Raw genomic sequence first — 16,264 nt, 5'->3', positions numbered from 1 at the left:
ACTGACCTCTCTTGCACAATTTTCTTCTTATTTGAAATGCAAAAACAGTAAAAAAAAAAAAAAAAAAAACATATTGATTAAATTATGAAAGAAGATTAGAGGGAAACATTTGTAATATTCCTTTCTGCTGACTTGTGGCCTTAACCAGCTGCTTAGTTTGCTTATGCCTTGGGCCAGCACTATTATGTCTCTTAGTTTCTTTATATTTGTTTTTAGCCTATTCACTGTTGAATCAAGCTTCCTTTCTCTCTATCTGCAGCAGGCAGTACAGTACTGTCACAGTGAAATGGCTCAGAGCAATTAGCTCTCCTTATGTTGCTGTAGGTTCTCCTGTGCACTTTGGGTCCCTCTCATATTCCAGACATATTGGTTAAGTGAATTGTTCCTTTTATTTTTCAAGTGTTGTAATAAACAAGTGTATCATATCTGCATCTGTCTGTTTTCTTTCATAAAAATATAGTAAAATTATACGCACCCCATGGCTGTCTTAATAGTGTCACTCATCTTGCTGGCAGGCACAGACTAGAATACTTGCACTTAAAATGATGAAACGAGAGAATGAGATAAGAAGTCATACAGCAATCCAGCTCAAGGTGCTGCTTGGATTCCCAGGACCACCAGGGGCCCCAAACGAGCAAATTTAGAAAAACCTGGCGCATACAGCAACCACCACCACAATTCTTGTGAAAGACAGAAGCTGTTTGCTGGCTGCCCGCCAGAGGGTGCTAACACGACGATCTGGATGCTGAACAGTAAAGATTCAAACGTAGAAGAAGAAGGTAGCTGGGTCCCTCAGGTACCTGCTTCTTATCTGTTGTCGGTGTCATCTCGGTCCAAATTACAGGTAAGACCTGTCGACCCACAAGAACACGTGTTACTGGTTATTTAACCTAAGTATTTTGCACCACCGGTATAGTTTGATATGACAGTAGCACGTCAAAAGGGAGATGAGACGTGCTAGGATTATTTTGCTAACTTGTAATTAAGGTTAATCAATATCTGGCCTTGTGTTGTGCTTTAACAGTGACACTAAAGTAAACGTTGAGACACCTAAGTAACGTAAATTCTATCTACACGGACCTGCCATAGGAAGAGGCTCCTGTATTTCAGGCAACAGTAACATAGTAACTTGTGTTCTGCTAATGCTTTTAGCCCCGAAGCCATCGAGACCAAATTCCCTTCAAATGTTTGGATGTTTTAAGTTGACGTCCTAATAACTATTAAATACGTGTCATAATTTAATTACTTAAGACTGTATACATATTTTTTAGATTCAACCCCTCTATTCGGCATATACGTATTATCTAAGATTTCGTTTGTTTTGATAGTGTTACTACTACTGTTTTGCTGTAAGCTGTAGTCGTTTCCATGAAGCAGGGGAAACTGTCCGTCACTTTTCGGAGGCTTAAGATTTTATCAGACAGGTTCATTAATATGTTGAAATTGCCAGAAGACCTTTCTATTGGTGCAAGATGTTAAACATTGAACCGCTAATAAACCTCTGTTAAGACACCGTTACTAGCTATCTAAATGCTTCCTTCCGCTCTGCCCATACCGGATGTCAGTAAGTGCATGCTAAACAGTTGTTGCTGTGTTTTCAGTTTCCCACAAACTTTCAAATCAAATGCACATTGAAGAAAGGTGTATATTCAATACATGTATATTTAGAAGGATTCAACACATAAACAGAAGATGAAAAATCTTCAGTATAAACATTTGGAGTTGGAGACATGTCTTGTGTTGAGCCAGCAGGGTCACCAGATTGTAGCTCTGCAAATCCTCTCTATCCAGGGCTGAGACAACTCCTCATCCAACCCCTTTAGCTCAAATTAGCTACATGAAAATGTGATTTATGAAGGAATGAATATATTGTTTCAAGATTGCAGATAGAGATTTATTGCACGCATGACGAGGGAGGTTACAATGTTTTCGCACTTTAGCCTCAATCTTCTTAAAGTGTGACAAGGTCACTGAGTCCCAGCTGATGCGTGGCTTTAAGCCTGAGCTGAGAGGAGATAAACCAGTGAGCAAGAAGCCAGCTCCAAGTGTTACTACTGCTCTAAACAAGCTGCAGAGTGAGTGCAGGTCATGTTGACTGGATGGATAGGCAGTTTAGCAGTCACTTCTATTTGAGAGAGAGTGCCTGAACATTTGATTTTGCTTGAGACAGAGCATTGTGAAAAGGGAAACTCTGCTCGCATCTGTTCATTTTCACATGCTGTCTCCCCTGTTTCCTTGCCAGGATGGCACAGTGGGGTGCCATATTCTCAATAATTGTGGCGCTTGGAGGAGCAGCACTTTTAGCCTCAGTACACAAGATTGATGAAGGACACATTGGAGTTTACTACAGGTGAGGCTGCAGCACACATTGTTTTTGTTGTTGTTTTTTGTGCTTAAGACGTTAGACTATAAAGTAGAGAGCATCTGCTTCAGATGTGTTTGCCTTTAACAACTTAACAGTTAAACAGCGGGTTTGGTAAATACCTGAGCGTGAAGGTTGCCAAAAATGTCAGCTGTGATCCTGTGCCTCTGTACCCTCTAAGGTGCAGGGTAGTTTGAGTCGTGTTACTTGCACAGACATGCTTTGTTTGAGTGGGGCTCCTAAAACAAAACACAGTGTTGATAATGACTGATACTGATACTGATGACTCATGGTAGTGTAGCTCAAGAGCAAAGTTTTATTCTTTTTCATGGAAACATTCATCTGGGAAAATTCTTAAACTGGTTAACCAGTAACGTGGGATTGTAAGTGTTAAATATGTGTGCTTGCTTTCAGCAGCAGAATAAAGGACAATGGAAGCATTGTCCTGCTGCTAACATTGGCTGCAAAAATGAAACCATACCTGAATATGCCGACCTCAATATCATCATTTGAACTTAGACCCACATCTTTAATTGTTCGTACCACAAATAAGCAGAATGTTTTCTTTTTCTTTTTCATGAAAACTCAGATTCCCTCAGGAGATAGTTTTACTCTGTTCTGAAGCCTATCCAAAGATATAATGATCAGCTGTATTTCTGTCTGTGTGTAACACAGGGGAGGGGCTCTCCTGACCACCACCAGTGGCCCTGGTTTCCATCTTATGCTTCCATTCATCACCACCTATAAGTCTGTTCAGGTGAGTCAAATCAAGTCAGTTTTATTTACGTAGCCCAAATCTCTCATATTCTGTACAGTATATAACACCCTCTGACCTTACATCCTCAGCTCATACACAGACACAATCTAGTTATAGATAATAATAATAATAATAGAATTAAAGTGATGGGCCGCATCATGACTCTAGATGGTCTTATTTGTACCTTAGATATGTTAGCCTAAATGCATTCTGTTAATTCCAAAATGTAAAATATCTTTTAATTAATGGACAGATCAAGCAGAGAAGTGTCACAAAGTAGAAAAAAATGCAACACAACAACCCAGTCCTGTAATATGAACTACCTTTGTGAAAATAATCATTTTCAGGATGTGCAGACACATTGTCACAGACATGTATACTCTGTATGCACAACTGAAATCCAGCTTTCTTCAGTTTAAGATGTTGACTGATCTGATTTCATACATATGTGTTGATAGATTTACTCTCAGCCCCGGTGTTGTTCATCTGGTATTTTTATAATGATCTCAGAGAAATCTGGAATGTCAGAAAGTGATAAGTTAATAAATCTATTTTGCGTTGCAGACAACGCTGCAGACAGATGAGGTGAAGAATGTTCCGTGTGGCACAAGGTGGGTTTGCTGTTTTGACCGGCTTAAGTTGTATTAGGAGTTGTCGTGATGTATTACACACAATTTATCTTGTACCCCACACACGCCCACGCAGTCCACTGGGTATTAAACCTCTGACTATGACAGTGTTTATCAGTACATGTCTGAACCACTGGTATCATCCAGACTGAAAATACAATCCCTGTTATCGCATAGCAGTGATTTAGATAAACATGTCCGTGAAATAGTGAGTGTTATGTTACTATTTTCTATGTTTTTCAGTGGAGGAGTGATGATTTATTTTGATCGCATAGAAGTGGTGAACTATCTCATTCCATCAGCAGGTAAACTCACCAGTCTACAACAAGCCAAAAACATGTAAAACAATATATTTATCCTGAACTCCCATGGTATTTCTTTACGATTCTGAAACACATCTGAAGATCACTTCTTTGGCACTGACAAACACATTATATTTTATTTTGTTGCAGCTGTTTGTAGCTGGTCTCAGTAGAACATAATATATCTCTTGTGCTCTGTGTTTGCTGTCATCTCTGGCTTGATTGAGCACTTGTTTTCCTCTCTGCAGTGTACGACATAGTGAGGAACTTCACAGCGGACTACGATAAAGCTTTAATATTCAACAAGGTTCACCATGAGCTAAACCAGTTCTGCAGTGTTCACTCGCTGCAAGAGGTTTACATCGGCTTGTTTGGTAAGTGTGGTGGGTGTAAACTCACTCAGTAATTTGAAACACCTCCTCTTCGATTTTAATGGTACATAAAAAGGATTCTTCATAAACAGCATGTAGTCAGCCTACAGCGTAGGGTTCAAAAGACCATGAATTTATGATTTGTCTTTGACACACAACAGCTGCTATACACATGGACTCTGTGTTTGTTGTATTTTCATCCACTTGTGAGCCCACTCACCAACAAACCTACCCACCTAACCACAGTCCACAGAATGTAGACTCAACAATTTGTGTAATTACACAAAACTTACTTATGGATCATTTATCAGATGAGTGAACATGTAGGGAACAATTTTACTTACTTGATCTCAAGACTAATGACATATTTTTCCTGCCTTACAATGACGAAGGCTGAATAAGCAACCAAGCCACTTTCCTGTTGTCAGGATGTCAGTCTTACTTGAACATACTTAGTAACATTTCTTAAACATTTTAAACATGCCACAAGTCTGAATTAACTGCTGTCAGATTGATGTAAAGACCATAGCAATAAAAAGCTAAATAAACAGAGAGAGATTAAAAATTAATTGAACTCAACCTTCATTTGATCTCAACTATACACCTGTAAAGTTTTGTGAATGTATCTTGCACAAATGGGATGCTACTATGGCAGTACTGTTGACAGTGTCAAGAAAAAGTAAATGAACCCTTTGGAATTACCTGCATTTATGTATAAATTAGTCTTATGATATGGTCAGATCTTCATCTAACTTGCAATAATGAACAAAATAAAAAAAGATCACTGTTAACCTGAAGTTTTCCAGTAGGTATCTTGACACTGCTTGACACTGCTCACGAAAATGTTGCAGAAGTGATGAAACTAAGGTTGAATTGTTAGGGAAGAAGACACAGCACTGCATATGGTGTGAAAGAGAACTACATAACAACATGAAAATATCATCCCAAAGATGAAGTTCAGTGGACTGGGAGATCAGTGAGAATCATGATTTTGGGCTGATCTGCTGCCTCTGGGCCTGAACAGCATCATACATCATAAAAAGGAAAATGAATTCCTAAGTTTATCAGGATAATTTCAGGGTTGTTGTTCATCAGCTCTCATTTGCTCCAGCTTCTGCTAAGCTGAAGCTGAAGCTTAGTAGAAGCTGGGTGATGAGGCAAAACAATTACCCTAAACATCAAAGTAAATTTACTACAGAATGACAGAGTCAGAGCCCAGACCTTAACCCAACAGAGATGCTGTGGACTGAGCTCACTGAGCCGTTCACACCAGACATCCTCAGGATACAGCTGAGCTGACTCAGTTCTGTGTGGAAGAATGGTCCAGAATTCCTCCTGAACATTGAGCAGGTCTGAGCTGCAGTTATTAAATCCAAGGGTTCAGCTACTTTTTCCACTATGATCTTAAGCACATTTTGTTTGTTTATACTTGTGACTTACATGAGGATCAGATCACACTTAATGAGCAAGTAATTCAGAAAGACGGGTATTTACAAAGGGTTCACATTGTTTTTCTTGCCACTGTATGAACACCTGCCAAATTACATTTTACCATGATGACACACACACATACTCACAGACTCACACTGTCACAGCTGGTAATCATTCTAATAAACTGCAAATGAAAGAGTCATTCTTAAGTTTCTGAGGAGCCTCCTCTCATGTCAGACGTCGTTTTTTCTTTTCCTTCTTCATCATCTTGCAGTTTGGGCCAAAATAGGTTACAAAAGAAAAAAAAGTCCTCTTACAGCCAACAATAACAATAACTGATGAATAACAAACTAAATTAACTAATAAATAATAACTAATATCAAGTAAAATCCTTTAGATACAGTTTGTAAGCAAATATGAATTGATGTGAATCCCAACTTATCATCTGAAATCAATGAGACTGTGTATCAGGGGATTCACTGTGAGAAGTGGTGGTGAGTGTCCCTTCTCAATGGTCATTAAGATTTTTAGAGAAAGATATGAGGCAAGTTCTGTGCAAGAACAGAGAACTTCTGTCTTCCTTCACACCACTCACTTTTGTGCAGCACATACCAAACACAGTGTGAGCATCGCGGCTCTTTCTGTCAGGGTTCTGTCATGTCTGAATGAAGCTGTAAGGAACGTTTAAAATTACAGACACTTGTGTCCGTGTTACAAAGAAAAACAGCACACCATCCCATTTTGAGTTTTAAATCAAAGAGACAGTTTCTACTGAAGTTATACACTCATCAGCTCGACCACCCTCCTCTTGTACTTTTCCCCTACAGACCAAATTGATGAAAACCTGAAGCTGACACTACAGGAGGACCTGACATCCATGGCACCTGGACTTATCATACAGGTACAGTGAGACTACCAGATGGGCTGCATTAAAGACAAAGTCAGACAGCTTGTTATCAAAACTGTCTTAAGCCCAGTTTGGATAACACCATAGTCACCAAGGTTTTGTTGATAAGATCATGTGATTAGTGCATTTTACTTAATAATAATTAATAATAATAATTTCAGCAGGGATCAGCCCTAAATCTGTCAGCTTTATCAAAGGAGCTATTGGTCGTGTACTTTGTATTAGTCAGACTGTTTTGAACTTTGTATGTGTTTTGGAGTGTATTTATGCTTTTACTACAGTGTTGACATTAGAGAGATCACAGGAAATGAGGGAAGAGCAAGACTGGGAATAACATGAAACATAGTTGGCTGGCCAGACTGCTATCTTTGTGTTCTGTAGCAACATTTGACTTATGTACTACATATACTAACAGCACGCTGATTGAAAGCAATAGGTGTACGCACATTCTCTGTGCATTGTTGTATTCTGGGAAATGTAGTTAATCACAAACTAAAGGAGGCAACTCAATGAAAAAGGGGGGAACTATTTCAAGAATGCACAGAACATGTACTGTCTCTGTTTAGAAGGATACATTAAAAACCAATAAAAGGCATCTGAACTCACACAGGACTGCAGAACAGAACCACAGTATTGAAGTTATAAATGGAAATGCCAGCCTAATGAAGCACTGTCCACTGAGTCCTTTGCAGTAAAAGTCTTCTCACAGTCTGTAGCATTCAATCAAGTTTCACAGCCTCTATAAAACCCCTTTACTGGGACCTTTATCATAATAACGCAGTACATTGTTTTTGTTTGAGGAAGGTTTAGTAAAGAACAAGTGACTGAATGAGAGCCTGAATGGTTTTCCCCCCTAATGAACCTGCCCCCGACAGAGATATATACAGTCATGGAAAAAATTATTAGACCACCCTTGTTTTCTTCAATTTCTTGTTCATTTTAATGCCTGGTACCATTAAAGGTATATTTGTTTGGACAAATATAATGATAACAACAAAAATAGCTCATAAGAGTTTCATTTAAGAGCTGATATCTAGCCATTTTCCATGGTTTTCTTGATAATAACCAAAATCACTTAAGTTCTTACATCAATAGCTATGGCATTGTACTGCCAAAAACAGTGCTTTTAGGCATTCCATGTTTTCTTTTCTGTGTCTTTTAGTCACATGATACACACAGGAGTTAGTACTTGATTGCATAACCATTGTTTTTGATGACTGCAGCCATGCGTCTTGGCATGCTCTCCACCAGCTTCTGACATTGTTCTGCTGTCACAGCAGCCCATTCCTGTTGCACAAATTCAAACAAATTTGCTTTGTTTTTGGGCTTGTGGTTCTCCATTTTGAGTTTGGTGATTTTCCACAGGTTTTCCATTGGATCTAGATCTGGTGATTGAGCAGGCCAAGGCATGGTTTGAATGTTCTGGTTCTCCGTCCAGGCTTTAACTGACCTTGCCGTGTGGCAAGGGGCATTGTCTTGTTGGAAAATCCAGTCATTCGAGGCAGGAAAGAGTTTTCCAGCTGATGGAAGAAGACTGTTTTCAAGAGTAGCCCTGTACATGACCTGGTTCATTCGCCCTTCACACAATTGCATTTGCTCTGTTCCACCCATACTGAAACAACCCCAGATCATCACTGATCCACCCCCATGTTTTACTGTAGGGGCAAGACAGTCTGGTTTGTAGGCTTATCCAGGCTTCCTCCTAACCAGTAAGTTGGCTGGAGTGGGCATCAACTCAAAATTGGATTCATCACTGAAGAGAACCTTAGCCCAATCATCAACAGTCCAATCCTTGTGATCCCTAGCAAAGAGTAACCGGGCCTTCCGCTGCCTTTCGTTGATGAAGGGCTTCTTCCGTGCCCTGTGTGACTTCAGATCAGCTTCAAGAAGTCGGTTTTGAACTGTCCTTGCCAAACAAGTCACATTTCTCGACAGTGCCCACTCATTTTTAAGGTCCCTGGAGGTCTGACGGTGATTCCTGACACAGGAACGGATGAGTGCATGGTCATCTCGTGGGGTAGAAAGACGTTTCCTGCCTCGACCAGCTAGCAATTTGGTAGTACCATGTTCGGCTTGTTTTTTCTTGGTGTAATGAACAGCTGTCTTGGAGATCTTCAGTTTTTTGGCTACCTGTCTCTCACGCATGCCACTTTCCAGCAGTGCCAAGATGGCTGCCTTTGTGGCTTCACATAATTCTTTTGTTTTAGGCATTATGTGAGAGCTGACAACTTCTGAGTTGTGCTACGGCTTGAATGTAAGCAGGAAACCACTCCAGGCCTTGCATGTGCAGTGCTGCTTATGACATGAAATGGCCTCTTGTATACCCTGGGAATACAATTCAGCTTAAGCATGTCAAATAGGACATAAAGTATTATGTACTCAGCTGCATTTTTTGTTGTGTTCATTGTATTCTTCAGGTAATATACCTTTAGTGGTACCAGGCATTAAAATGAACAAGAAATTGAAGAAAACAAGGATGGTCTAATAATTTTTTCCATGACTGTATATATGTCTGTTGTGAGTATGAATTCTCCACTGGGCTTTAATCCTCTAGCCTCATGTTTCCTGTAAATTTCCAGAAACAACTGACAATCAAGTTTCTTCTTGGTCTTGGAACAAGGACTCTTTGTTTCAGCGCTCCTTTCCAACTGTGTTTATTTATCTACTTCACAGAGGTTCTCTGTCTTTATTTGTCTGTCTCACTGGTCAACAGGCAGTCCGTGTGACAAAACCCAACATCCCAGAGAGCATTCGCCGGAACTACGAGCTCATGTGAGTTTTATGTTTTTGTGTACTAACAGGGAATGTTCCCTGACTCCTGCACTGTATATTTATTTTCCCTCCCAAATGGATGGACCTGATGTTCATCCAGCTCCCACTGCCTAGTCCTGTAGACAAGGAAGACTCTGCTTGTTCATGTCAGCTTGTGATCATCTTACTTTGGTATCATGAATCAACAGTTAGTCACAGTTATTGTGATCAGAGGAAGAAACTGGGGACTTACAGTAAGCTATAGTCAGACCACTGTCAGGCATCAGGCTTGTGGTGAGTGGAAGACTTCAAGTCAGACACATTTAATATAAATGTGTCTGACTTGAAGTACTGGACAAAATTTTAATCTTTGTTAACATAACATACATGTCCCAGCTGGTCTACTTTGTTACCAGCAGGCCTATTTATTTTATGCTTATCCTCGTAGTGTTGTACACAGTTCCCAGGAATGTCTTTCAGCTCTTTATTGTGAAACCTCAGCATAAAGTCTGCTTAACTGTGGAGAAACAAAGCTTTCATAGAGTCCGTCTTACATAATGACTCCCTGTGCCTTACCAGGGAAATGTCCAGAATGAAAGTGAAAGTGTACAAATTCTATATTAAAACCTGTTCTCTTGTAAAAATATATTTGCTACACTTTAAGAGGCACAAGAAAAATAGGAAATGTAACACTGCAAATGTTAAGGTGCTATTTTTCAAAATTAGATTCTCATAGGATTTTGGATACTTTAGTGCAACAATAGATACAACTACATAATTCAAATAGACACCAATACCAGCTGAGGGTCGCAAGTTGCCATGGTAGCAAAGTCTGATGTTTGCCCAGTCATTTACTGTCACCCATTTCACAGTAAAAGGTGAATGCAAATGTCTAGAAATGCACTCACCTTCTCCCAGCACATTCTGTCCTCATGTTGAGATGCTGTCAGTGTTACTGTTGAATCAGACAGAGGTCAAGGTTGAGTGATGAACTGAGAAAAAAGGATATATAAATAACCTGCAGCAGTCTTGAGTTTACTTTTCCTCAATCATCACTTCCTGTAAATGTGTCCGTAATCACTTATTTTCCCAAAATATTTTTCTTTTTTTTGCCACTGTACTGTAGGTAATGAATCAGTGCACTCAAACCCAGTTAGTACAGTTATACAGATCAAAAGCACACCATTTAAATAGTTATTATATGAATGTTTGTGGCAGCTGCCCTTCCTACGTGTGCAACAGTGTTGCAACAAAACACAGATGAGCTAAAACCAAGATTGGTGAGTGTTTAAGTTTGTTGGAAGTTTTATCAGACAAGAATTTGCCAGGACCACATGCCTTAAAACATCCACACAAATGTTTGGGATAAAAGACTCATGTGTTTCAAATGTCTGTTTCATTCTGACTCACTGACTGTGAGGTAAACTTCTTTTAAAAACTGCAGGATGATAACTCAACTTCTGCAGTAGTTATCAAATGCAATTTTGATATGCAGTAAAGTAAAAGTAGACTTTGGATGAGCATACTTTTACTTTCACATCCACATTCAGATTGAGTTGAAGCTCAGTTTTGTTTTTACAGCCTGTGTCACATTCCAGGCACAGTGTTATTTTACCCTGGACTATTCTAGACTGAAAATGAAACTCGCATTGTAAAAGAGATGTGGTTTTCCTTTAAATTAGCAGATTGTGTTAATTCAGGGGGTCAGACAGATTAACAGCCCAGAGACCCCAATTGAAATTGTTCAGTTAATAACAGAATGCCATTCAATGAGGCAGAGGCTTGTATAAATAAATAAAATCACAGATTTATTTGGTAAGCAATCCATGTGTCCATTATGGCATGGTTTCCGATGGTGGACGGGGAGTTTAGAGCTGGAAGTTTTGAGGTTTTAGGCTCAGTCCCAGTGTCTGCCCCTTACAGACTTGGATGTGCATTCCCAAAGGTCTGACAGAGCTCAGGACTCTCTGAATGTGAAACTGGCCAGTGCAAGAGTTGGTGCTGGGAATTTCCCACAATTCATTACTTTAGTACTGAAAATAATGACAAAAACCAAAAATGGTGAAAAAATAAAAGAGCTGCCATGAACAAGTTTACATATTATATGAAATTCTGATCATTGTCAAAGAAATACCTCTGTCTAAATCATCCCTGTGATGTTATTTAGGTCTGTGAGGGAGCAGTGCTCATGGCTTATTCTGAATTCATTTCATATAGTACTTACTGTAATTACTAGTTTCTGACCACACCATAGATAAGCATCATTCATGTAGAAAACCCAAATCATAATTGCTCTGAAAATTCCAGTATATTCAGCTTGGTGTTTAATTTTAACAAGTGCCTGAAAAGGCAAACAGACATGGATGCCTCATGTCAGTCAAAATCCACTGTCGGAGGTAATTAAACCTAAAATGAAGGTTTGGGATATACTGTCTAATTACACCTCCGCACATGTTAAAGTTGGGAGGCATTCTTTTTGGAATAATGTCACAAAATTCAGCACACCGAATAAGAAACATAAAGGTGAACATTGTCCTGTCCTGTGATGGTGGAAAACTCCGTGTGGATGTGTAGGGCCTGTAATGGTAAAGTGTGCATTAATATTTTCAGGGAGAGTGAGAAGACGAAGCTGCTGATCTCTCAACAGACACAGAAGGTTGTGGAGAAGGAGGCAGAGACAGAGAGGATCAAAGCTGTGATCGGTGAGAAAGAAGAAGGAAAGCAATGATGGTTACAGTTTGTTCAGGGAAAAGGTGCATTAAATTGTGGGATTACAGTTTAATTACGATTCTTTGTTTTGTAGAGGCTGAGAAAGTGGCACAAGTGGCAGAGATCAAGTTTGGACAGAAAGTCATGGAGAAGGAAACAGAAAAAAAGATATCTGAAATTGAAGGTTTGTATGTAGTGGTGGAGGAAGTATCCAGATCCTTTGATTAAAGAGCAGCTTCACTGACATTACACCTGAGTCCTGTGTGAGCCTTTTGTGGCTCCGTGAGTAGCTGTGTTAAATCTGATAAATGTCCTCAAGGGATGTCACTGGAGTCAGCATCAGTTGGGTCTGAAATGGAGTAAAATAGAGGTTTAAAGTGGTGTAAATTGGAAAGTAAGTGCAGATACCTCAAAATTGTACAGTTCTTAAGTAAAGAACCTTGTTCCTCTATCAGTGTTTGTATCCTGCACTTTGATTTAGATTTAGATTTCTATATATATACATATCTATGTGTGTGTGTGTATGTGTATAAACCACCCTCCTGCTGTTGACTCTTGACTGTTTGTGGTTTATAGACAGTGCTTTCCTGGCCCGGCAGAGAGCCAAGGCAGATGCAGAGTTCTATACAGCACAGAGAGCTGCTGAGGCCAACAAGGTAAAGAGATGACCCAAACACACATCCTGGCTTAGCTGGGACAAAATTGTCAGACTGTGTTTTTGTAATCTGAATTCTGTTGCCCCTCTTGCAGCTGAAATTAACACCAGAGTACCTGCAGCTAATGAAGTACAAGGCCATCGCAGCCAACAGTAAAATCTACTTTGGGAACGATATACCCCAGATGTTTGTGGACTCTGGCTCTGCAGGGAGCTCCATCAAGGCATCTGCAGCCATGGACATTGTGGGTGAGCACATCCTGGACCTGGATTAAGTAGTGGGACCCACAGAACCTCCCAGGGGTGGAGGACTATCTGCTGAAGGGCAGTAGTCTGGACCACAGGCAGGTAGGCTGCAGGTTCTCCCTCAGGCCCAGAGAGACTCTGCTGACCAGGGCCTGTATTTCTCAAACATCTCAGAATCACTGCTAGAAATCACACTGAAAGTTTGACTAGGAAGTAAAATTCTTCTACCTCAGAGCAGAGGGCCTTCATTTTTGAAACTTCCTATGCTTCTGCTTGTCCTGACAGAGAATGCCATCGTCTAGACTCAGAACCATAAATTAGCTGGAGCAAAAACTAGATTAACCTGTGGGTATATGATAAGCTCCTTTAAAACTGACATTTAGCCCAAACAGTAATTTAAAGGACCTGGTCCTGCAGCTGCTCAGCTTTTACAGTCTGTGTGACAAGTGTTCCCAGTCACAACATCACAAATCACAAATCCATCACTACCCATGTTTATTCTGTGTAATCCCTTTGTGTGACATGTGTTTCAATTTAGCATTTGAAGCTGTGATATTTGAATGAAATCCAAAAATATTAATAAAGTTCAGTGACAGGGTAAATAATCAATATTAATTAATTAAGCTCTTGCAATGAATTTGGTCACAATCCAAATCACAGTTGTTTTAGTTGCATTGTCCTTGTTAAATGAATTGACTTCGCTAGGCCTCATGCCTCGAAGTTACAGCTGCTATAAGCTTTCAGTTGTTGCACAACTCAGCAGTTTACAGTCACTGAAATTCTGAAAGTAATTTTCTAAACAGTGACTCCTCGATTTCAGACAGATGAAGATAAAAGCAGGCTTCTCATTTCCAGCCTGCAGCCAGTGATTTAGCTGGCTGAAATGGCCACTTTGACATATTTCTGTAGCTGTAGCTAGCAGATTAAGCTAACGTTAGCTGTCTGAGTTGGTTGAAACATTGTCTATGGTTAACTTTTTAAGTTCATATTCAAATGAGAATGGAGCATGATGGCTGCATACATTATTTCATGCTAACAGACTGAGGCTAATTTTTGCAGCAGAACATTGCTATCAGTTGAATATTCCTGTTCAAAACATGACAATAAAAAACACCATTGTTCTTGTATCGCAGTTTAGAGCTTGTTAGTGTTATTAGCACTATGTGAAAAAATATGAGATCATTCTTTTTTAGTCTTTCATCTGAACCCTGTTTTGCTACTTAACTTAAATACTCATATTTTCAGACATGTTTTCACTCAAATGTTAAAAAGAAAAAAAATGGATGAGAGATGATTATTAACCAGGGCAAATGCAACACTAATGAGTTTAACTTACAAGTTTTTTTAATTGTAACTTGTAACCTTATACAGTAATGTATTTAGTTAATAATTCACTAACTCTTTACTCTGTAGGTAAAGTGAAGTTACCACCATAGTTACAGAGCTTGTTAGCCACACATGCTAACAATTGCATTTTACTGTCGAGCAGATGAACACAGTTAGGTTAGATTCAAATCACTGTTTACCAGAGGGGTTTAGTGAACAATTACTTGCAGCTCCTTAAAGCTTCGTAAATGGAGGAGAAAACTTTTATTCCACTAAATCTCTTTGTGGAAACTATGTTATTTTCAATGATACAGTTGGTTCTACATTCTCACACAAGGTCAAGGACAAAGCAGCTCTGCAGCTCCTAAACCCTTGAGGACACAGAATGACTTAACAAGATCAATAATGAAATGCTGATACTCTGCCAAAAAGAGGGACCAAATATATGTGTGGTGGGCTGTGATTTCTTACTCTGAGCAGCTTGAAAAATACTGGCCCTGACCAGATATATCACTGTAAGCAAATCACAGAGATGATGAATGTACTGTGTGTATGTCAGATATAACGTCACCACTCCATTTGTGTGTTTCTGTATGTTTTTGTAAAATTTCTTTTCAGCACAGAGGACTTGTTGAATATTGTGCAGCTGCATGAAGTTGTACTACATTTGGCTGTATATGTATGAAGGACTTTGTTTCTCACACTGTACATGTAGTAGAGGCTTTATTTGTGCAACTGTTTGTTTTTTCTGTTTTGCATTAGGATTTTTATTCAAACTTGAAAATATCATGTTGTGATGAAAAGCAGCTATTGTACACCGGTTTAATAACCAAACTACAGACACATGACATCAGCTACATTCAGCCATTTTTAAAATTCATTTAATAAAACCTTTTCATGTACTTTCTGTCCTGTAAGAACCTTCACAGGATACGTACAGTAGTGAATTGCCTTTGAGCCTTTGGTAATATGACCCATCGCCCCAGAGGAGGAAGACATGTACTAACGGACTGAATCACTGCAGCTTTGCCTGCGTCAGTCATCCGTAGGAGTCGGTTTTTCACTGTGGACACCTCAAAACCTGTTTTATAGAAATCTTGACAAGAGCAGGACCAAAATATGTAGTCCATTTTAGCAGGACATTTGTCCAAGTGAACTATTTGGTTTGTTTTTCAGCGCTTGACAAAGTTTGTGCAGTTGTTGTGGCACTGAACAGAATGAATTAGAATGAGTTGGTGACCATATGATGTGTTTTCCAAAGAACCACTCTGCAATACTCTGACTCACTTCACAGCTCATGGTGTAGAGGAAAGGTAGCTCCAAATTTGGTGTGGGGCATGCTTAGGCATTGATTCAGGGAACAGCGTATGTTTTTGTTTTTTGTTGTTTTTTTCCCACAGTGAGAAAATATTTTCTGAGTTAAATGGCATTTGGCTTGAATTCACTGTAATCTTATACAACTTTCATTTATCTTGTACTAACAGTTAACCCTGAGCTAGTCACGCCACTCTCTGTTGTTTTAAGAAGTTGGTCCTCAAAGTTGTCATTTTAATTCTAATTTCTCTGGTTAATTGAGATTTGCAGTGACTTGAAAGGCACTTTTTTTGCACTGATTTCAATTGTGAATGTGCAATTAAGATTTTGTCATTTGACAATAAAGTCCTATGGGTTTGTCTTTAAGAAATCATTGGCAATATTAAGATTTTTTTCAATTTACAATGAAATTGCAGTGTGATTATAGGATGTTTCTAATTAATAAAACTGTATAAAAGTGTGTTTCAAACACAAAAAACTTACAGTATCTAAACAGCTGTTATA

At 39.2% G+C, this 16,264-nt stretch overlaps 1 protein-coding gene across 2 annotated transcripts; it reads left to right on the top strand.

The window, feature by feature from the left end:
• The first annotated feature begins 731 nt into the window (after positions 1-731).
• Positions 732-16,130, top strand: erlin2 (ER lipid raft associated 2). Of its 2 annotated transcripts, XM_018669055.2 has the most exons (12): positions 732-844; positions 2,243-2,350; positions 3,038-3,119; positions 3,684-3,730; positions 3,992-4,053; positions 4,299-4,424; positions 6,680-6,753; positions 9,473-9,531; positions 12,121-12,212; positions 12,314-12,403; positions 12,796-12,875; positions 12,970-16,130. In XM_018669055.2, exons 2-12 carry the CDS (start codon positions 2,244-2,246, stop codon positions 13,147-13,149), a joined length of 999 nt encoding a protein of 332 aa, XP_018524571.1. In that variant the 5' UTR covers positions 732-844; position 2,243; the 3' UTR covers positions 13,150-16,130. The 2 variants fall into 2 exon arrangements, with proteins under 2 accessions (XP_018524571.1, XP_050931290.1); XM_051075333.1 differs by lacking the exons at positions 9,473-9,531; positions 12,121-12,212; positions 12,314-12,403; positions 12,796-12,875; positions 12,970-16,130 and adding an exon at positions 8,125-9,339.
• The last annotated feature ends 134 nt before the right edge of the window (positions 16,131-16,264 follow it).

Source organism: Lates calcarifer, linkage group LG13 (genome assembly GCF_001640805.2).
Source record: "Lates calcarifer isolate ASB-BC8 linkage group LG13, TLL_Latcal_v3, whole genome shotgun sequence".
NCBI lineage: Eukaryota > Metazoa > Chordata > Actinopteri > Centropomidae > Lates > Lates calcarifer.
This window is presented reverse-complemented; position numbering and strand designations above follow the sequence as displayed.